Source organism: Mustela putorius, unplaced genomic scaffold (assembly GCF_011764305.1).
Source record: "Mustela putorius furo isolate JIRA1106 unplaced genomic scaffold, ASM1176430v1.1 tig00000228_pilon_pilon_pilon, whole genome shotgun sequence".
In the NCBI taxonomy this organism is placed as follows: domain Eukaryota; kingdom Metazoa; phylum Chordata; class Mammalia; order Carnivora; family Mustelidae; genus Mustela; species Mustela putorius.
Window position 1 is genome coordinate 535,399 of NW_025421322.1, and position 24,290 is coordinate 559,688.

The 24,290-nt window shown below is 37.6% G+C and overlaps 1 protein-coding gene across 2 annotated transcripts in view; it reads right to left on the minus strand.

The window, feature by feature from the left end:
• Positions 1–13,090: 13,090 nt before the first annotated feature.
• PLEKHF2 (pleckstrin homology and FYVE domain containing 2) overlaps positions 13,091–24,290 on the minus strand; it is a 30,830-nt gene continuing 19,630 nt past the window's right edge. Inside the window, exons 2-3 of one of the 2 annotated variants that reach the window (XM_045077957.1) lie at positions 21,450–21,581; positions 13,091–15,671 (exon numbers count right to left, since the gene is read on the minus strand). In XM_045077957.1, coding sequence (XP_044933892.1) covers positions 14,908–15,657 — 750 coding nt within the window. In that variant the 5' untranslated portion in view covers positions 15,658–15,671; positions 21,450–21,581 and the 3' untranslated portion in view covers positions 13,091–14,907. The remainder of the gene's footprint in view (positions 15,672–21,449; positions 21,582–24,290) is intronic. The other variant, XM_045077956.1, reaches the window with a different exon arrangement.

A 24,290-nucleotide genomic window follows, 5' to 3' on the forward strand; every position in this document is an offset into this window, starting at 1 on the left:
GACTCTTGAACAACCCAGGTTTGAACCACACAGGTCTACTTATGCAGAAAATTTTCAATAAATATAATGGAAAGAGTTTTCGACATCTGTGGTAATTTGAAAAAAGATAACAAACGGCATAGCCTAGAAATATCAAAAAAATTAAGTATGTCATGAATGTATAAAATGTATGTAGATTCTAGACTATTTTATTATTTACTACCTCAAATATACATGAATCTATTATAAAAAGTTAAAACATATCAAAATGTATGCACATGTGAATTTACAGACTGTACATGGTGCTATTCGCCTGGAGAAAAATGTAAACAAATGGAAAGATGAAGTATTAAATCATAACTGCATCAAATTACTGGAGTACTGTCATAATTTCATGGCCACCTCCTGTTGCTATCACATTTTCAAACATTGTATCTGCTTAAAAAGTCACGTGATGCAAATTATCTCCATGAAGAGCTTGTCTCTCCAGCAATCGCATATCACTGTAAAAACTGATCTCACTCTTCCCACATATTTTTCGTGTTAGTATAGCAGGTTTACCTTGAATCACATCCTTAGATCTATATGACATGCCACTAGTGATGCTACAAGTGCTCTCAAGAAGCAGAGAAAAGTTGTGACGTTACAAGAAAAAGTTGAATCCCCTGATATGTCTACAAATTGAGGATTGAGGTCTGTACCTGCAGTGGCCCACGCTTTCAAGATAAATGAATCCGGTGTAAGGATCATTGTAAAAAGAAAGAAAGAAAAAAAAAGAACAGAAAATTCATGAAGCTATGCAGCAGATACAACCAGCAGGTTGCGAAAACTTTGAACTCTTGGCAAAATACCTTTTCCTCTCATACTGAAAATGCAGCCTTTCTGTGGGTGTAGGATTGCTAAAAGAAAGGCATACCTGTGGACTCTAATATGATTCGAGAGAAAGTTAAGTCATTATATGACAACTTAAAGCAAAAGCAAGGTGAAAGATCTCAAGCTGGAGAATTTAATGCCAGCCAAGGATGGTCTGATAATTTCAGAAAGAGGAGAGGTTTGGCTTAAAAAAGTTCAAAACCAAAAAAAAGTTCGAGATAAGAGGAGAAGCAGTTTCTGCTGGCCAAGAGGCAACAGATGAGATCCCAGATGCCAATAAGAAAATCACTGAGGGGGCACCTGGGTGGCTCAGTGAGTTAAAGCCTCTGCCTTCGACTCAGGTCATGATCTCAGGGTCCTGGGATCGAGCCCCACATCGGGCTCTCTGCTCAGCAGGGAGCCTGCTTCCTCCTCTCTCTCTGCCTGCCTCTCTGCCTACTTGTGATCTCTGTCAAATAAACAAATAAAATCTTATTTTATTTTATTTTTTAAAATTTTATTTATTTAAAAAAATATTTTATTTATTTATTTGACAGAGAGAAATCACAAGTAGATGGAGAGGCAGGCAGAGAGAGAGAGAAAGGGAAGCAGGCTCCCTGCTGAGCAGAGAGCCCGATGCGGGACTTGATCCCAGGACCCCGAGATCATGACCTGAGCCGAAGGCAGTGGCTTAACCCACTGAGCCACCCAGGCGCCCCCAAATAAAATCTTAAAAAAAAAAAAAAAGAAAAGAAAATCACTGAGGACCATGAAAAAATGCCCAATATCATTAATCATCAAGGAAATGTACATTAAAACCACAATGAGTTATCACCTCACACCTGTGGGAATGCCTAGTGTCAAAAAGATGAGAAATAACAAATGTCGGTGAGATATGGAGAAGGAGCCCTGGTACACTGCTGGTGGGAATGCAGACTGGTGCAGCCGCCATAGAAAACAGTATGGAGGGTCCTCAAAAGTTAAAAATAGAGCTACTATATGATCCGATAATTCCACTACTGGGTATTTACCCAAAGAAAATGAAAACGCTAACTCAAAAAGATACAGACATCCTTATGTTTATTGCAGCATTATATACAATAGCCAAGATAATGGAAGTAAGCTAAGTGTTTACTAGATAGATGAGTGGATAAGGAGTTGTGTTATATATATACATATGTATATATATATACAGAGAGAGAAAAAGAGAAATATATATATATTTCTATATAGAAATAGAAATAACTTGGTCATAAATAGAATATAATAGAAAATAACTATAATATAATAGAAAATAACTTGGTCATAAAAAAGAATGAGATCTTGCCATTTTGACAACATAGGATGGATCTCGAGGGTATTATGCTAAGTGAAATAAGTCAGATAAAGACCAATGCCGTATAATTTCACTGACATATAGAATCTAAAAACCAAAACAAACATTAAAAAAATCAGAAACAGATCCATAAGTACAGAGAACAAACTGATGAATGCCAGAGGGGAAGTGTGTGAGGGGATAGGCAAAATGGGTGAAGGGGAGTGGGAGCTACAGGCTTCTGGTTATAGAATGAGTACATCACGGGGATGAAAGGTACCGCATAGGGAATATAACCAATAATGTAATAGCATTGTGTGGGGACAGATGGTAGCTGTACTCTGTTGATCTTAGCATAATGTATGAGTTGTTGAATTACTATGTTGCACACTGAAACTAATGTAACATTGTGTGTCAACTATAATTCAATTAAAAAAAAGCATTGAAGAGAAAAGATATCTACCTGAAAAATTTTTTTTCTTTCTTCTTTTTTTTTTTAAGTTTTTTTTTTTTTTTAAGATTTTATTTACTTATTTGACACAGAGAGAGAGATCACAAGTAGGCAGAGAGGCAGGCAGAGAGAGGGGGAAGCAGGTTTCCTGCTGAGCAGAGAGCCCAATGCGGGGCTTAATCCCAGGACCCTGAGATCATGACCTGAGCCAAAGGCAGAGGCTTAACCCACTGAGCCACCCAGGCACCTCCTCCTTTTTTTTTTTTTTTTTTAAGTGAGTTCTACGCCCGGCTTGGGGCTCAAACTTAAACTTACCACCCCAAGATCAAAAGTGCCATGCCTCTCAGGCACCCCTATGGGGGAAAAAAATGCCACAAAGGACATTTATTAGTAAAGAAGAGAAGTGAGCACCAGGATTTAAGGCAGGAAACGGTAGGCTAGCTTTACTGCTTTGTGCAAATGCAAAGCTGGGTTTATGATCAGGCTGCCCTTACTTATAAAGTTGCTAACCAGGAGGACGCCTGGTTGGCTCAGTTAGTTAAGCCGCTGCCTTTGGCTCAGGTCATGATCCCAGGGTCCTGGGATTGAGTCCTGCATTGGGCTCCTGCTCAGCAGGGAGCCTGCTTTTCTCTCTGCCTGCCTCTCTGCCTACTTGTGTTTGCTCTCTCTCTCTCTCTGACAAATAAATAAAAAAAGTCTTAAAAAAAAAAGTTGCTAACCGTGGCACCTGGGTGGCTCAGTCATTAAGCGTCTGCCATCCGCCCAGGTTGTGATCTTGGGGTCCTGGGATTGAGCCCCACATCGGGCTCTCTGCTTGGCAGGAAGTCTGCTTCTCCCTCTCCCACTCCCTCTGCTTGTGTTCCCTTTCTCACTGCCTCTCTCTCTGTCAAATAAATAAATAAAATCTTAAAAAAAAATAAAATAATAAGGTTGCTAACCCCCCAGCCTTTGAAGGGAAGAGATAAACACCAGCTGTCAGGCTTTTGGTTGTACAATAAGAAAGCCTGGACAATGAGAAACATTTTTCTGGATTTGTTCCATCCATGCTTTGTCCCTGAAGTCAGGAGTACCTTTCCAGTAAGGGACTGCCTTTTACAGTTTTTGATATTGGACAAATGCCCCTGGCCACCCAGAACCCCATGAGTTCAAAAGTGAGGGTGTCCAAGGAATCTACTCGTCCCCAAATATAATGTTTCTAATTCAGCCTGTAGATCAGGGACCAGAAGGACCTTTAAAGCTCATTACACAGGGCGCACTATGGAGAAGACCGGCAATACCCGGGAGGAGAACCCCAACAGAGAGAAAACCACGGAAGTTTGGAAGGGTCATACCACTGAAGATACCATTGTTACAGAAAAAGCCGTGGAAGTCAGCAAGCCCGAAACAATAAATCCCTGCTGGAGAAAACTGGGTCTAGATGTACATGACTTCCAGGTTTACAACAGAGCCAATCAAGGAAGTCATGAAAGAGATCGTGGCTATTATAAAAAAGGGGGCAGGGGTGGGGTGGGGTGGGACTGGGTGAAGGGTTTCAAGATACGCATCTTGGAGAAACTCAAGAGCTAAGAAACATCACACCAGAGGCATTAACAGAAGATGACCCCATGGAAGCGAGTGATTCCAAACCAGTGCTGGATGATGAGGAAAAAGACGACGAAGGAACTGTGCCAGAAAACAAACTGACATTAGGCAATCTGGCACAAGGGTTCTGGTTATTCAAGGCTGCTTCTGACTTCCGTTAGGACATGGACCCTTCTACGACATGGGCATCGAAACTGAAGCAAATGGTAGAAGAAGGATTGGTACCCTCTAGAAATATTTTTAGAGAAATAAGAAGCAAGAAAGTCAAATAGAAATTATGACGGATTTCCATAAAGTTCCACCACGTGTGCCTCCCTGTCCGCCTCGAATTCCACCTCCCCCACCTCTTGCGTCTCCACCCCCCGTGAGAGAGCAAGACCAACCCCTCTTCCTCCTCAGCCTTGGTGAGGAGGGGAGGATGAAGACCTTCAATGACCCACTTCCACTTAATGAATAGTAAGTAATCCTCATGCTGTACAGTTACAAAACTCCTCTGTTGTGTACGTGTGTGAGTATCTTCATGTGAAAACCTAACAACTGTGCAGCAAGAACTGTCTGAGACATTTTGTGTCACCATCATCATCACGGCCTAAGTATTCATCGCCCAGACATCTGCAAGACTCATATGGAAGTAGATAGCCTATCCTTATGGGCATAAAGTGAGTAATTTTCTTTCTTTCTTTTTTTTAGAGAGAGAGAGTGAGACAGTGCACATGAGTTGGGGGGAGAGCAAGGAGGGACAGAGGGAGAAGGAAGAGAGAATCCCAAGCAGACTCTACGCCCAGCATGGAGCCTGGTGCAGGGCTCAGTCTCATGATCCCGACATCACAACCTGAACCAGAATCTAGAGTTAGACGCTTAATAGACTGAGCCACCCAGGTGCTCAAAGTGAGTGATATTTAATATAAAATTCATAATGTGGTACTTATCTTACTGTTTTATAACCTTGCTTTCAAAGAATTACATTACCATATAGTATTGCATCTTTCATAATTGGAGAAATTACACATCCGTCTAACATCATAGGCAAGTGGTTTTTAAAAATGTAACCATGTTTCTAATACTGCATTATAAATATGACTGTAATATGGTAGGCCATAAAAATTTTATAACCATTCATTAGTGTACAGGCTAGGCTGCTGTGAAGCAATCCTATTGATTATAGTAGGTAACCATAAAGTAATCATATTGTTGCTTCTTTACTGTCAACACATGAATTGTTATATTTGTAAATGAGAATTATGTTTCACATTATCTTTTCATTTTTGATGTCTAGTGAGAATAATACATATAACGGCTACAGTGTTTGTATCTTATAAAGACAATATTGAAATAGCTAATGATAGACATGACAGACAGATGATTCATCTTGCAGTCAGGTGATGTAAACTTACTGGATCCATAAAAACAGTACAGTACTGTAGAAGGATGTTCTCTTCCTTATGCTTTTCTTAATAATTCGCTTTTCTCCAGCTTACTTTGTTGTAAGAATACAGTATATAATACTTACACACTTGATCTTAGCCAAAAGGCCGAGATCTTTACACAAGTGTTTGTTGTGTAAAGATCTTACACAAAGTGTTTGTTGATTGACTTTATGTCTTCTGGTCTATCAGTAAAATTTGTGGGGAGTCAAATTTATAGTGGATGTTCCAACGTATGGGGGTCAACACCCCATCTTCTATGTTGTTCAAGGGTCAACTGTATATTAACTTACACCTACCAGTCTAGAGTCTACAACTTCCTTTGTTTGGAATTAAGATAATCTGGCATCTTAGCAACTGGCCAAGTGAACACCGCTTTTAATATTTTGTCATTGATTCTTTCTGCTTTTAACACCCTAAAAGCTACCACAAAATATTTTAAGTCACAAAAACTATTTCTGAACTACCAGATATAAAATGTCATATGATCACTATAAACTTGATGTTACCATTGATACTTCTCTATTATGGGATATAAATTTTAGGAAATCATTAACGATTTTATAAGTCATTTATGTTTAAACACCAGAAATGCTTTTTACTCTTTTGTTCAGGCAAGGAATACAACAGGGAAAAACCTAACACAGGTTTTAGCTTCTATACTGACAGACTTAGATAAAATCACCCTGAGAAATGCTTTTAAAAGACAGAAGCTTATAAAATTGGAAGTCATTATGCTCCCAAATATGCTTTATTTTACTGAGTTAAAAGGAAACTGGTTTCAAAAAAAGCCAGGTATTCAAAAACGTAATCTCTTTTACCCTCACTGTTCTTGCTCTAGCAGTTTGCTCTGCCTTTTCTATCTCCTGATACATTACTCTGTATAATTGTTTTCATCTAGTTGGCAACATTCCCTTTGTACATGTGAATACCAATGTTTCTGTTTACATATTTCATTTTTCTGAAATATACCATGATGTGTCATACTGGCTCAAACACAGATGTAAAATTGTTGATAATCGTGGCCACTTATTTTTCCTATTGCAGAAATATGTTTTCAAGTAATTTTTGGAGAACTGTGAGCTCCACACCTACATTATGGCTTTTCACTAAAACTCTCTTAAAATTGAATAAATTTCATTCATGAACTCCTCATCCAAATTGAGGCCTAAGTTTTTTCCCTCAAGCTTACTCTCTGTTAGGTCAGGGTCATACCACTGTTGATTTGTGATTTACTTAGAAGTTAAACTAAAATTCTGAAAATAAGTTTACGCTTTTTTTTTCTTTTTTACTCTTTTAACTGAACTCGTTTATTAACAGGTGCTAACATACAAGTTTCTTTTCTTTTCTTTTTATTATGCCTGTACTTTTTAATCATCGTCATGAAATAAGAACAACTGGAAACCACCTGGCTTATCTTGGGAAAGCTAGCGCTTGGGTGCTGTGACAGATGTCCACTGACTGTAAAGCAGCAGGTTTCAAATCCCCTGGGGTCTTAGCAGGGGTGCAGTTAGGACAAATGAGGGCTGGGCTTGGTTCCTGGTTTTCCAACTCTCCCTTCTCCAGCCTCTCTTCGAAGTGCTCTAGGAGCTCCCATCTCTAGTTTTTAGCTGATTTGTATATGTTACCCTTGCGTTTGTTTTGCTTGCTTGCTTTCTCTTTTTTCTGTCATCTCTGCCTTTCTTTTTCTAGGAGGTATGGAATGTGCAGCCCTTCCTTTCTGCATGATTCTGTCCCAATGCCATTAGGTGGGCCGGAGCAAGGCAGGGGTCTATGCAGAGGAGCAGCTGGTATAGGGTGTCAGAGACTAGAGGAGAGTGTGCAGAGCGGGTGTGAAGGTTGGGGGAGGATAGATAGCCTGGTGCAAGGAGTTAGAGCAAGATGTCTATGTCGGGGGAGCAGGTTGGCATGCTGGTTGGAGCCTGAGCAGGGTGAGGAGAGAGGGTATCCTTCCATGGGGGTAGCTTGGTGCACAGTTCTATATCTCAAGAATGATGAAAAGGGCAGTCACACGGGCGGAAGCCTGGAGGCCTGGTGTCAAAGCTCAAGTAGGATGAAGAGGGAGCTCAGCCATGTGAATGAGGGGAGTCAGAGACCAAGCAGGGTAAAAATGTCTGTGTAGGTGTTTCAGAGCTGGGGGGGGGAGTCCACTGGTGAGGACTGGAACCCAAGTGTGGAGGGTATCGAGAAGTGAGGTCCAGAATGAGGTTTCAGAGAATGAAGAGGGTGAAGATGTTCACAGGGGATATGAGTGGGGTTGGCCCAGCATGGGGTGTTGGAGCCTATGTGAGATAAGGGAAGCACCCATGATGGAACAGCCTGGTATGAAGCATCAGAACCCCAGTGGGGTTAGAGGTATCCATGTGAGAGAGAGGTAAGTGGTGATGAGAGGTTACAAACAGGGAGACTGATCGAATAATTTAAATATACTAAAGTGAATGTGACCTAGTCTTTCACCATCAGGGAAAAGAAAAACCCTATAGTGTTACAGTCAGAAACACCAGTATGAAGTCATGGATTTCAATGCAGAGACAGATAGTAATCTAGATCTAAATGTGTATATGTCCACATGTATATACGCATGCTCTCCAGATTTGTCTCCTAAAAGAGCTTGAGAGTGGTACTCCCTCCAAAGCAACAAGCACACTGAGTGCCCAGAACTTGACTTTTTCTTTTTAAGATTTTTTTTTTTTTAATTTGACAGAGAGATCACAAGCAGGCAGAGAGGGGAAAGCAGGGTCCTCAACAAGCAGAGAGCCCCATGCAGGGCTCGATCCCAGGACCCTGAGATCATGACCTGTGCCAAAGGCAGAGGCTTAACCCACTGAGCCACCCTGGTGCCCCCAGAACTTGACTTTTAAGTACTCTCCACTATAATATAAGAGCTCCTAGGGAAATGGCCAACTCCTGGGCTGGGGCGGGGGAAAGTCAGGATGAGTCTAGAACATCCTACTGTAGCAAAATGTAAAGAACTCGAATAACAGTTTGTCAATAGGCCACAGAAACCAGCTTGGCACTGGCCAAATTAGGGACAATATGAGCTTCAAAATAAACTATGATAATAAAGGGTAGTAAAGTATGGTCCCTGGGCTGACAGCAGCAGCAACACTGGAAACTTCTCAGAAATGCAAATTTTTGGGGTCTCAATCCAGACCCACAGAAACTCTGGAGATGGGGCCTAGCAGTTTGTGTTTTAATAAGCCCTCCAAGACATTCTCATACACTCGTTTGAAAACCACTGAACTAGGAAACCATGAGTCCATTAAAGAAATGAATAAGATGAAGATTTGTTGAGGAATGTAACTTCTACATGGTCTCCAAAGTACTTCACAAAACACTTATTATAGGGACGTCTGGGTGGCTCAATTGGCTAAGCCGCTGCCTTCGGCTCAGGTCATGATCCCGGGGTCCTGGGATCGAGTCCTGCATCGGGCTCCTTGCTCAGCAGGGAGCCTGCTTCTCTCACTGTCCTCTGCCTGCCTCTCTGCATGCTTGTGTGTACTCTCTCTCTCTCTCTCTGGCAAATAAATAAAAAAAAAGTCTTTAAAAAAACAAAAAAACAAAAAACCACACAATTATAAAAAGAGTAACCCTACAATGCAAAAGTCTAGGCTACACCACTTAATGGGTTGATCTAAGTGAACATAATGGAATGGGACAAAACCGAAGTGAGCACCGCCTGATATGACAAGAAACATAACTTCGGTGATATTCCTGCTACACAGAGGCATAACTTAAAAATGAGAAAATGTCAGACAAACCCTTGCTGGGGGTCATTCTACAAAATCACTGCTGCAGCATATTTAAAAAATAACAAGGTCTACAACTGTAGTGATCGGAAGAGGCACGCGCACCCGAATGTTCAGAGCAGCAATGTCCACAACAGCCAAACTATGGAAAGAACCTAGATGTCCATCAACAGATGAATGGATAAAGAAGATGTGGTATATATACACAATGGAATACTATGCAGCCATCGAAACCCCCTGAAATCTTGCCATTTGCAAGACGTGGATGGAACTAGAGGGTATTATGCTAAGTGAAATAAGTCAATCAGAGAAAGACAACTACGTGATCTCTCTGATATGAGGTATCTGAGAGGTAGGGAGGGGATTCGTGGGGGGCAGGGAGGGAAAAAATGAAACAAGATGGTACTGGGGAGGGAGACAAATCATAAGAGATGCTTAATCTCAGGAAACAAATTGAGGGTTGCTTGTGGGTAAGGGGATAGGAATAGGGTGGCTAGGTTATGGACACTGGGGAGGGTATGTTCTATGGGGAGTGCTGTGAAATGTGTAAGGTTGGTGATTCACAGACCTGTACCCCTGAAGCAAATAATACATCATATGTTAATAAAATTTAAATAATAATTAAATTAAATTTAAAAACTATTAAAAATTATCAAAAGATTTGAATATCTATTTTTGAATGAATGGCCAATAAACAACATTAAAAGACCGAAAAATATCAAGGTCATGAAAATCACGAGAATCATGAGTTGGAACAGCAACTCATTCTTTTCAACAGTAGCAGACACATTAAAAGTGCTCAATAAATGTTTATAAAGTAAAAACTTTGCCTTAAGCAGCTCTGGAATTTTGGTTTCTTCAAGTCATTAAAGCGTTCCTATAAAATATATAAAAAATTGAAACTTTACAATTTCATCCTATTACTTTTGTAGTAGTTTATCTTAAGTCAGAATAGCTTATCCTGAGGCATTCTTTTTCACACTCACTGAACTACAAAGTAAGATTATCTTTAGGCAGCTCCAAATAACAATAAACTATGTTGTCAGTATACAGAATAATGTGTTTTCTGTCGGCCTGCAGTACACCCATAAGTATAGTTTTACCCTACTGACTGGAAAAAGAAAAGGCTGATGTGAACACATTCCTTTTTCACTTGCCTGAAAATTTGCTAATGAATGGATCTAATTCACTAGGAGGTAGTTTCCAACTCTAATTTTGGAGTTAATACTAAAACTATTTTCTGTGTATCAATAACCAAGAGTTCTCATCAGATTCAGAGTTGGAAGAGGACAGGAGTAAATCGTCATGATCTTGACAATGGCAATGACACCAAAAGCACAACTGACAAAAGAAAAAAACTGACAAATTGGACTTCATTGAAGTTAAACTTTTGTGCTTCAAATAATACCATCAAGAAAGTGAGAAGACATTTCACAGACTGGGAGAAAACATTTGCAAATCCTGCATTGGTTAGGGACTTCTACTCAGATTACACAAGTAACACTCCTACAACTCAATGAAAAAAACAACCTAGAGCAAAGGATTATAACTAACACTGCTCCTAAAAAGATACGCAAATGGCCAATCAGCACACAAAAAGATCCTTAACATCATTAGCCATTAGGAAAATGCAAATGAAAAGCAGAGATACTTGTCACATGCTATAATCAGAGACAGTAGGTGTTGTGGAAGATGGGGAGAAATCAGAGCCCTCCTATATTGCTGATAGGAAAGTAAAATGGTGTGGACTTGGGAAAAGTTTGGCAATTTCTCAAAAAGTTTAATACAGAGGAACAACATAACCCAGCAGCTCCACTTCGAGGTATATACCCCAAATGAAAGAAAACATGTCTACACAAAAGCTTTAACACAGATGTTCACAGCAACATTATTCATAATAGCCCCAAAGTGGAAACAGGCCAAATGTCAACTGAAGAATAAAATATTACAATATTTGGCAATAAAAAGAAGTACTCTTGCTTGATACTACACAAATGATACTTAACATACTAAGTGAAAGAAACCAGTCACTGAAGACCACATAATACATGATTTCATTTGTGAAGTGTCCACATAAGGCACATCCACAGAGGTAGGAAGTGGGTTAGTGGCTGCTTAGGGTTAGGGGAATTGGGGAATGAAAGGGGAGAGCCTGCTGACAGTCCACTTCTTTTTGCAGTGTTGAAAATGTTCTGGAAATAGTGGCATGGTTTCAGCGAATATACCAAAAACCACTGAATTTTATACCTTGAATTGAATTGTGTGGTATGTGAATTATATCTCAGAGTTGCTAAAAATAAAGAATAGTAAAGCATGTATTTCCTCTAAAGATTAAGATGACAGCAGTATGCAAATTCAGAGTCTGAGTGGTACTTACTGCTTTTTTCTCTTGATAAACTAGTTGATAATACCATCAAAGCTTTACTGTAGTCATTTTAACTGGTATGAATAATAAATAATGGTCTGGATAAAGACAACATAGTGTTAACAATATTATCAACCAACTTCCTCTACTTTTCATTTCTTGATAGAACAATAGGGATCTCATGTCAAGCAATGGCACCAGCGGCAGTCTGTGCTTGCCCAGACATTGGCAGTGGAGGCAGAGAGAAATACTGTTGGTTTTATGGCTTAAAATTCTGCTTCCTAGTGGCAAAATTTCCTAGGAGAATGCTTTTGTAAAATAATATTTCTCTTAGTGTAGATGCCAAGTACAAAGTAATTCTTTTTAAAGATTTATTTTAGAGCAAGGGGGGGTAGGGACAGAGGGAGAAAATCTTCAAGCAGACTCCCTAAAACGAAGAGTTGGAGGCTTAACCCACTGGGCTACCCAGGAGCCCTGAATACAAAGTAACTTTTAAAAATTTATTTTGATATTTAAGAGAATGCCATTGATAATAACCTTTACAGAAATATACCTTAAAAATTTTAGATTACCCAACACCAAATCTATGGAGCCTGACATTATAGTTAATAAATGAATGATCTCAAATAACTTAGTTTTTTAAAAAAGCCTTACAATTACTTCAATAAATATAATTTCATATATTTTAATCCTAGACTTCACTATGAAATTTTATCTTGTAAAATGTATAGCAATCTAATACATGTGAATAGGTACATAATTGCTACTTCAAAGCTACAACCTATATTTGAGAACAAAATTGGTATATCTGAGAGAAAACAGTGTGGCTAAAGTCCTGGGACCTTTCAAGAATTACTAGGTATACAACTGAATGCTACCCGTTTGTAAAAGTTTCAGCATACAGGTAATAAAGATATATAAACAAATGACTTTAAATTAACTATGGAATTTTATACATTGACCCAAAGGTATGAAATTCCTGTATTAAGGTGTATTCAACTTAATATTTTCTCTTGGTATCTACAGAATCTTGCTTCCTTCATATTTAATAGTTACCAATTTGGTTAATGTACTGCAGGTCCAGTATAATCCACTCAAGAGGAATGGCCTGAAGAATAGGCACCAAAATCATTTCAGGTTTACATATAACTAAGATTTAGAAAAGCTTTAAAAATACAGAACACATTCTGAAAGAAAACACATCTTGGCTTCTATCTGCATGTAAATTCCATGAAGAGGAAGGAAATTTTGTTTACTGCTCTGCCCCTTAGTGCTTAGAACAACACCTCACACCTACTGAAAGAAGCAAAATATGCATTATACTTCCATTACCTTAAAAAGGGGGGGGAAATCTTCAAGTCACAATATGCACAGTTAAGTTGTAAAATATTTTTTATTGTAAAAACAGAGTCAACAGAAGTTGACGATGCAAATGTCATCACAGAACATTTCCCCTTGGTTCCTGAATTTGCTAGGTTCTGATGGACCAGAATATCTCCATTAGCACTTCTCCGGTTTCAGGGTCATTTTGAGATATGTTGTTTAATTATATGTATATATTGCTTAGAAACAAAAGTCCATCTGATATTAAACAAAAAAAACTGCTGGGTCTTTGTTTCACATTTCCTACAGGGAGATCTATAGATCTCAGATACCTTCACAATTTAATGGTCAAGTTAGTGCCTTAACCAAACCCCCAAATTCTCCACCACATTATTAATTCAAACTCATGACATCTGCAACATAGCCAGATTTAAATATTTAAAACAAAAGTTTGGAATTTAAAACAAACATTAGGCTGATTTTTTCATATTTGAAAGACTGTAGTTATTTGCAGCATACAAATGGAGAGAATAGTGCAAAATGCATCAAGTTTTATATGATAAATATACTTTCAACCTAAATGGCTGCCTCAAAAGCAAAGAGTGAAAAATTACCAATTCTCAAAAGCAATCCAGACTGACTCAATAAAGTTCACAATTTAGAGAGATCAATTGCTACTCTATTCTATAGTTTGCAAAAGGATTTCAGAAACAGATTAAACACACAATTGTTTTACAAAAATAGAAATATTGCTTGGGACTTTACAAAACTTTATAAAATATAACACTATATTTGCAAATTCAAGATAATTTCACACTGAAATAGACAATACTTCCACCGATATAAAGTCTAGTCAAACTTAACTGGTCTGTCCTGACCATTCTTGCACATTATTTCTGAAGTCTTCAGCCTAAGTAGATCTGTGCTCTACCATGGGATTTTTTTTTAAGAGATTGTTTAATTTCAAAGGTTTTATAAGATTTTTCATTCTAGAAATAATATTAAAGCAGATGAACTCATAACTACAAATGTTTTACTAAAAGTAGAAACTAATGCAATGTGACAATTCTGTATTTGATAAATTTCAAACCAAATTTTTAAGAATGAAAACCTACCTACTGATTTAAAATATATGTCTGACAATTATAATTTGGTACCTATAAAACGTAAAAATATAATCACAACTATTTTATGGAAAAATATTTATTCTTAAAGAATGAAGAAGCTCTAAATTTAGTTATTTGTAGCTGGCAGATGAAAATTTTATCATTTTATCACCTCAAAGAGCACCAGTGTATTTTCAAGATGAACTAAAAGAAGGTGGGGGCTTATTTCACGTAACAGTGCTATTATAATAAGGCACCACTTGGTATATGAAATAGCCAAACAAAGTATTGTCAAATCACGCTTTTTGTTACTGGTGTCTTAACCATTAGATAAGATGGTTAGGAAAAGCTAATAATATTAGCTAACCATATTGTTCTCCTTTTCCCATCATTTTTTGCTTTTAGTTTTTCCATATAACAGAACACATAGTAAACAACAATGTAGTACATGATCTGTTAAATATCTTTTCCCAACCTTTCAACAAAACAATCTAAAATGAAACAAGCGTAAGAAACCAAAAATTTATCTGATATACTTTGCAATAATCTATCCCTGTAGAAGAGTGGGGAGTTGGGTGGCGATGGGGTGAGAACACAATGACGGGACCTATTTTCTAAAGGATATATTGAGGCACATAGGTTAAAAGTTTCTCAGGCAAATTCACGGCTAGAGCAAAACTGAGAGAAAGCTCAGAATTTTATATATCCCCAGAGCTGATTTCTCAGGTAGTCACACCCAATTAAATATTTCAAAATATGTCCTTAGTCACTACTATCGTCATCGTCATCATCATCAGATACATCATTTAAAGGAGACTTCAATGACTGACTGTATGAGTCCGATCTAGTAGGCTGGCACGTGGCCATGTCCCCGGTAGAAAGCAGGTCATAGCAGAAGTCACAAATCCGTACAGGTTTCGAGGACTGGCTTGGAAGAAGAAATCTCTTTTCAGAGCAGGGCCCACAGACAACAAAACCACATTTGCGGCAATGGTGACGACGATTAACAGGTGTGAATTTTGCTTTCTGGCAACGCATACACACAGTGGCCTCAGAGTCAGGAACCCAGACAGCAGCATGTTCATTACTGGGTGTCTTCCCACTTTTGGAGAGTAAATCAGTAACACATTTATTTATGTGATTCATCCACTCTGATTTCTCAGTGGCAGTGGCAGCATAAACTGCAAATGATTTAGTTGGTGTCTTGATAAGCCATCCATTCCTCAAGTCTCCCTCATCTTTGATGGAATCAATAGTGACATTTTCCAGGGGAATAATATGTTGTTTGTTATATTTTTTCTTCTGGATGACAATATTGCCATATACAAGAATATCATTAAATAAGAAAAACTGCCTTGCTTTGGGTTTCTTTCTGCACAACTTAGTCAATACTCCTTCTCCAATAAGAACCCTTCCAGGTATAGTTAAGGGCTGACCAGCTGCTCCAAAACAGTTTTCTACTATATTTATACGTCGAGTATTTGCTTCACTGTTTGCCAAGCGATCCACCATCTTTTGCTTGTAGCCTTTAAAAAAAGAGAGAGAAATTAGCACACAGAATGATAAATTCATATGTTTGCATATATAAAAATTATATAACCTAACCTATATAACCTAAACTATATAACTTAAATTTGCTCTAATAAATCCTTACTTTTACTCAAAGGCAAAATGCTCTAAAACTGTTTCCCTCCAAGATAAACACCAAGCATATCAAAAGGGTTAACATCTACTTTCTATAATCATCAAAAATACTTATTAACCATCTTCACATTGCACTATACTCATTAAGTAGGTCTTTATAAAAGTATAAACTTCTTACAGGCAATAAAGGAATAAACAACTGGACAATAAATATAAGTCATCTCTGCAAAATAATAATCTCAGTTCCATGAAATTTAATCTCAGAAGGATTCTAAAAAAGGGTGAAATTCTGTAAAACCCGAAGAAATTAATGATTTTTCTGGTAAGCTAGTCCCATTGAGCTAAAGCCTTACTTAATCCTCTCACCTGGATTACCAGAACTATTTCAGAACATGTCTCCTTGCTTTTGGTCTTCCTCCCTAAATCAGGCAGTGATTTCTCAAATGCAAATCTTGCCATGTCATTATTCCAAAGAACTCCCCTTCATCAACAAAATGCAGAATTTTTAGCATGGTATACAAGGCTGTTTATTATCTGGTTCTTTTTTTATTTGTTTTTAAAGATTTTACTTATTTATTTGACAGAGAGAGAGAACGAGAGAGAATAAATGAGAGAGGGAGAGTGAGCGAGACAGAGCCAAACCCACAAGTTGGGGGGATAGCAGAGGGAGAAGCAGCAGGCTCCCAGCTGAACTGATCGTAGGACACGGGGATCATGACAGGAGCTGAAGGCAACGCTTAACCTATGGAACCACCCAGGCTTGTTTACCACACTTCCCAGACCTGTCATTAGTCACTCTCCAGCTTAAACTTGATGTTCTAAGAAAACTCCACTACTTATAGTCCCACCTCATCCATGCACACCTTCTCTCATGCTGTTGTACCCTTTACTACTTAAACTTCAGGATTCGGTTTAGTTTATCATATTGAAGCCAGAAGTCTCCCTTAAACTCTTTTAGACCAAATACCTTCCTCCATGCTCTTTACATTCCAAGCACCTTCTGGCTTCATTCTTACCAAAGGACTGAAATCTGTCTTCTTTAAAGGCTGCAATGGAACCTAAAAGAGACCATATATCTATCTTTGGAACTGGCACCCTCCGGCACAGCAAAGGTGATCAAAAATGCTGACAAGAACATTTTGGCATTGTACAAAAAGCTCATATTAGTCTACTTTTCACTTGATCTTAGACAAAAGGCGGAGGAGTGATCATATTAATCTACTCTTAAATGATCATAGATTTAATCTCTAGATCCAATAATGTCTTCACTCAAGTCCATGAGTTGTGACCTATTTCAAATCTACTAACCTAAAGCTACCACAACCAAGTCATATTAAGGAGAAGAGGAGCATTTAAAGTCTAACAGCTGTATCTAAATTCCAGTATTCAGGGACGCCTGGGTGGCTCAGTTGGTTGGACGACTGCCTTTGGCTCAGGTCATGATCCTGGAGTCCCGGGATTGAGTCCCGCATTGGACTCCCAGCTCCATGGGGAGTCTGCTTCTCCCTCTGACCTTCTCCTCATTCATGCTCTCTCTCACTGTCTCTCTCTCAAGTAAATAAATAAAATCTTAAAAAAAAATAATAAGTTCCAGTATTCAGCTCATAAAGTGATGATCCTGTACCCCTTCTTGGCCTCCATTATAAAGGTCCTGATTATTCCTGAATTTGTCTCCTCTAATCTTGGGTCCTCATAAAGCCCTCTTGCTCTCCACAAGAACAGGCTCTGTCCCAAAAGTTGTTCCCAAGAAATTATATGATAATGCATGATTCCAAACTGTGATAACTTCCTTTCCAATAACAGCAAATATCCCAGCCACTTAAAGGTTTACTGTCCTATGCACAGCGCATCACAGAAGAGGAAATAAAAATAGCTCATAAACACAAAAAGAGAGATTGAGCCTCTTTCTATGTTTATGCATAATTAAAGAAATGATAATACAACATTAGTGTAATTTTTTCACTTATCAGGTCAACGAAAATTTAAAAAATTTCCTAAGATGCAGTACTTCCGAAGATATAGGGAAACAGTCACCCTCATACATTATAAAATATGTGTATTCACTGACCTAGGGATTTTATCAAAAGTAATTCCAGTTGAATGTATAAAGGTAAGTGCAAGGATATCCAACATAGCACTGGTTCGTAACATACACACAAAACTGGAAAAGCTCCAAATGTCCACCAAGAGGAACTGGTTGAACAATTTATGACACACCTATAACAATATGCTAGACATCTGTCAATAAGGAGACAGATCTAAACACAGCGATATGGGAAAATGTTCAAGATATTTAGGTGGGGAAAGAGCTGAACACCATAATCTCATTTGTTTCACATATACACTAATACACACACATACAAATAAATATATATATATACACACATATATATACACACACAAATCTAAGATGCTACAGATTTTAAGACACATCTTCATTTTATGTGCCACTGAAAATAAAAAATGCTGCCAATTACATCATGGCATACCCCTGATTATATGACGTCCCAATTTCAGAGACATAAAATAGAGTAAAACATGTTCATCTTTAGACTCAATGAAATATGGTATAAACACATAATCATATATAGTTGTAAATATGTAAGCACACACAGAAAACAAGAGAACTATGTAACACAATATCAACAATTGTTACTTATCTCAAAGAAGTACAATTATGGATAATTTTTCATACTTTATACTATCTTAAAACATTCAACAAGTATTTATTTTGCTAGGCACAAATCTAAGTGAAAGAGAAAAAAATACACAATACAGGAAAGGTCCCTGCTCCTTAAGGCTTACATCCTAGTTGGTGAGAAGTAAAACAGAAAACAAAATTGAGAACCAGCTTACAAATCAATGTTATGATTAAAGTGTTTTTTTTAAAAAAAAAAAACAAATGGGAAGCTATTCAGACTGGATAGTCAGGGAAGGCCTTTCTAAAGTGGTATTACTTCAGCTGATAAGAAGAACTAGACAGGCATGAAGTGTGGAGACAAAGAAGTACATTTCAAGCAAAAGGAGTAACTGTGGAGGTGCTAAGGCAGAAAGAGGTTTTAGAGAACTGAAAGTACTTATTTATTCCCATCTAAATCAACTGCAGATTCTATTGCTTTGGACATACAGTTATTAAGCAGCTCATACCCGACGCAAACAGCTTCCTATGATTGCTACTACTGGAGTCAATACCATCTAAATTTGTGCAGTACTTTTCACATTTTTTTATTAAAGATTTTTATTTACTTATTTGACAGAGAGAGCTATCACAAGTAGGCAGAGAGGCACGCAGAGAGAGAGGAGGAAGCAGGTTCCCTGCTGAGCTCTCAGAGAGCCCAACTAGGGTTCACACAATCCCAGAACCCTAAGATCATAACCTGAGCCGAAGGCAGAGGCTTAACCCACTGAGCCACCCAGGGGCCCCATTTTTCACATTTATTATCTTTTGACTTAACTGTCCCAAATTCCTATAAAGTAATTAGAGAAGTTTTTACATTTTTCCAAAGCAGCATCTAATAACAGCATCTAATAAAATTAGCTGAAACATAAGCTGAAGGAGAAACTGAGACACAGAGAGATTCAATAATATTCCAGGCAAAACAGCCTGGAAGTAATTCTACTCACTGGGAGTCAAACAACCAACTGAGCACTCTGAATGCAATACAGTATATTCTATTCACGGCAACCTTAAATAGATATGCACTATTAGCTCCATTTTACAGATGAGTAAACAGATAAAAGAAGTACTCTGCCTAAGGCTGTTACAGAACTGAGGCTCCAATCTGATTCCTCAGTGCTGTTCCCAATATATTATGGTACACTAATTTTTCCCTACGACTCTACTAACTCTACAAGAATTGAGAAAGCTATTGCTAACCTTTGGAACTTCACTGCACAACTTACAAAGAAGAAAATACTAACTTGAGCAAATAACCTGAAATGACAGGTCATCATGATTTATTTAGCTAGTATCTTGAACGTTTCATTCTTTGAATTTTGCAATGTATTAAAGCCTGAATCTCTTTTCATAAATCTTGTGCCATTTAAGAATGATGCAACAAAAGAAAAGCTTAGACATAATTGGTATTTGTCTAGAACAAAACAGCTTTCAAAGTTTGACAGTGACCCACATAAAAAGTACATTTCATACTATAAGGTTGTTAAGTACATACTCATGTAATTCTTTCAACTATAAGTATAATGTATCATTATACATTATAATGTATCATTCATTTATTTTAATGATAGTCACAGCCCACTTGATTGATTTCACTAATGGACTGTGACCTCTACTGGAAAAACAATGAGCATGAAGAACTGAAGACCTTTCCATTATCCCTGTCGGTCCTAAAATATTTTCTGTATGTGTCTGACAGGAAGAAGGAAGGACTGAGCTAAAAAACCTCAGAAATACACAAGTGCCTTACACACACACACACACACACACACACACAGTTGGGCATCCAGCAGGATCAGCACAGAAAGGAACGGGAGAACAGGGGAAGTTAGTGAAAGGGAAATCAAAGTACCCCTTTAACTGGATTACTGCTAGATACCGCAAAGTAAGATTCTTTGGTGAACTGGGATAGGGTATTACCCTTTAGCTCAGGGACTCAACAGGGCCTCAGCCTTTCCTCAAAGCTCAAATCCAAATCTACCACCAGCACACTGAGGTGCCCCAGGCAGTAAGAACTCTTAAAGACTTTTGTGAGAATATTACAAGCATCACTCAGCCTAGCCAAGGAGTGAGTTCTTTGGATAACTTACTCATTGAAGGGCACAGCAAGAGGAAGCAGAAGACAACAATAAGACAAGGACCAATTAAATTTGTCTACTTCTCTTAGGAATACCAGTGACTACAGAAGAGCGAGGAAGAAAGCTTCTGCATCTCTTAGCAGAGATGACTTCTTTAGGATGGTTTCCAAGAAGTAAAATTACTGGGTCAAAAGACATGAATGTTTAAGGCTCCTGCTACCTTTTACAAAATTTCCATTCTGAAAGGTGACACCAATTTACCAAGCAGCACAATGACTGTACCCAATCCATCTCATCTCACATATTTTTCTTTAAAAAGTAACTAGTAAACAAGATAGATTTCAAAAATGGTATCTTTTATTCATTTACTTCATTTATCCAACACTTCCTTAATGCTTTTTAGGATGGCATTCACATTTTTTTCCCTCTTAGAGCACAGAGTCTACTGAAGGAGAAAGACAGTAGGTAAGTACACAACTAGGTGATTCTCAAACATGAAGTGCAATGAAGGAAATCAGCAGGGTGTCAAGATACAGGCAAAAACTCCTTTACTGAGTAGTTCAAAAAGGCTGCAGTGTTGTTACACACGGAGTCTTAAAGGATGGGGAGTTAGCCATACAAAGAACTAATACTGCGGACAAAGGTCCTAAGACAGCAAAGAACAATACAATACTTTTAGTTTAATTAAATTTTTTATTTCATAGCTATCTAGTGAAGGCAACCACTTTCTAATGTGTTACCACCTATATTTCTAAGCTCATGTATATATAGGGGTTATCAATATGTATGAGTGTTTTACACATGCAGGCTAAAATTTTTATTTCTTTGCTTTTCATAGTATATTAAGCTATAATTCTACGAATGTGATGTAGGGACAGCTTTATCTCTGAGGTAGTTAAACTTACCAGTATAGTCCTTTGTGATTTTTCTTTTACGACTCCTAAGCTCTCCTGATCCAGATATCAGACACACCCACAGGTTTCCTCTGCTATCTCAAAGTAGAGCATTCCTAGGTAACCTTTTGTAAGCCAAAAAGGCTTAAAAGCAAAAAAACCAATTAACATTAATTTACATGAAAAAAATTTTGAGTGTTCCCAGACTGAAAAACCCCCTACTTTAGGCTTTTCTGATTCTTTAGGACACATCCTGTTAACAGGTAAACAGAAATAAATGAAGATAAAAACACAGATGTTTTATCAAAGACACAATTCAAAGCTGTGGCGGCTTCGGGCATGCTGAGCTCCAGGAAAGGAGCTTGGTGAGGTCACTCCAGCTGCTCAGGCTTTGTACTGCCTCTATAAAGGCAAAACACTATTTTCTTTCTTTTTCTATATACATATACACATATATATATATATATATGTATATATATATTTTAAAATATATATATTTAAGTAATCTCTACACCCAATGTGGGGTTCAAACTCAACCCCAAGATCAAGAGTCGCATGCTCTACTGACTGATCCAGCCAGGTGCCCCAGACAGACACTATCTTCACTTACGTCACCTTTTTTCATAAAAGTAAAATGTTCTTTGGGTTTCTTTCAATTAGTGAAAACAGGTACTAATGTAGGTCTTTCATAAAAGTGAGTTGTTCAAACTCACTTCTCAAAAAGTGGGGTATACATTTTTTGTCTATTAGGATATGAACTTTACATTTAATTCTTTAATCCACCTGAAATTTCTTGAGAGAGGTTAAAAATTTTTTTCTTTTTGAATATTTGCATTCTAAAAGAGCTAATCCACTATTTCATAACCACCAAATACTGCGTGACCTCAGGTTTCCCCCCTTGTAAATGGGAATAATAATAATAGCAACAGCTATGTCAGGAAGAGGATTAAATGATAATGCATACAAAATGTTCAGCAAGTAGTAATGAAAGGACAGCACTTATTAATGGCATTAATAATCTAATCTACACGTTTACAACACCGTTTTATATATTTTATATATTCTGCTTCTGGGCTATTCAGTTAAATCTATTAACTGGTTTTCTAATTTTTTTTTTTAAGATTTATTTATTTGACACACAGAGAGAGAACACAAGCAGGCAGAGTGGCAGGCAGAGTGAGAGACAGAAGCAGGCTCCCTCCCGAGCAAGGAGCCCCATTCGGGACTTGATCCCAGGACCCTGGGATCATGACCTGAGCCGAAGGCAGGCACTTAACTGAGCCACCCAGGTATCCCTGGTTTTCTAATATTTTTTTTTAAATTATTTTATGTGAATCAGCTTTTTTAAAAAAGATTTATTTATTTATTTGACAGAGAGAGATCACAAGTAGGCAGAGAGGCAGGCAGAGAGAGAGAGAGAGAGAGAGAGGAAAGCAGGCTCCCTGCTGAGCAGAGAGCCTGATCTGGGGCTTGATCGCAGGAGTCTGGGATCATGACTTGAGCTGAAGGCAGAAGTTCCAACCCACCAAGCCAACCAGGCGCCCCTGGTTTTCTAATTCTTATCTGAGTACCATGCATCTTGTAGGACTAGTCTAGGCTGTCCCCATTACTTAACCTTTTAAAAAAGTCTTACTTAAGCTCTGTTTATTTGTCCAGATGAAGTCTACTTAGAACAGGGATTCTCAACCTTAGTTGTACATTGGAATCACGGAGAGCTTTAACTTCCAGTATACCAGAAAAAACAGTCCTCCCAATTTACTGAGACCAAAATTTTTATTTTTAAGATTTTTAGCCATTTTATGACTAATTTATGGAAGTAATTAAAGGAATAGTTAAAGATGATTTTAAGAATGATCTTTATAAAAAATTAAACATAGCAAACTTCTTATTTCACATCTGTTATTGAAGGTACATATATCCAAAAACCAGCATCCTTTCAATGCTTATAAGCTATCATGCATGAATCTGTAATATATTCATTTCCATGTTTAATGACTCTGAGTTTGAGAAAACTCATCTAGAATATCATCTGAACACAGTCTGAGATTTCATTTATAATGATTCACCAGCATTATTAGTTTAAGCGTTGCTGTTTCTTTATACTCACCTTCTTACGTGTCTGGCACTTCTGAAATGTCTACCTTTCCTGATTTTTTTTCTTTGCAGTTAAAGATGAAAAATGCAGAATAAAAAAAATCTAAATTCTCAACTATGTTAAATGAAGGCTTAAAATAAACAGAAAAAGGATGACTACCTCCAAACTGTATTTGTATCTTTTTGAAAGATGATGTGTATTTTGGGCAATGCCATAATAAAACTGAAAGATGGTGTAATGATGTGATGATTTATTTCATCCCTGTATCATCCTTCTAGGCAATTACATTAGTCTTCCACTTTTTTTCTTTTTGGTTAAATAATTCTTAGGACATTGAAATAGTGAACTGCTTCAAAATATAGAAAAGCAAGGTCATTAAGAACCTGTATTATAGATTTATGTATGTCCTATGAAGCCGGATATAACTGCAAGCTAGGATGAATTTTATTCTATTCTTAGTAAGTAATTTCCCTTTTTGTTTTGCAGATCTCTAAGAAATGGTAAAAGTTACAAAATATCAATTACTACAATTTTAACTGCTTAAAATAGAAACTCAAAAACCAAAAATGGAAGCCAATCTAATTACAAACATAAATGGTTATAGAAATACTGATCCCTAGGTCCCTCCCCCCAAATAAAATATTCTGATTTTATTGGTCTGGGGTATGGAAGGTATGGCTGGAAACTGGAATACTTTATTTATTTTTTAAAAAATTTTAATTTTTAACAGATTTATTTTAGAAAGAGAGAGAGAGAAA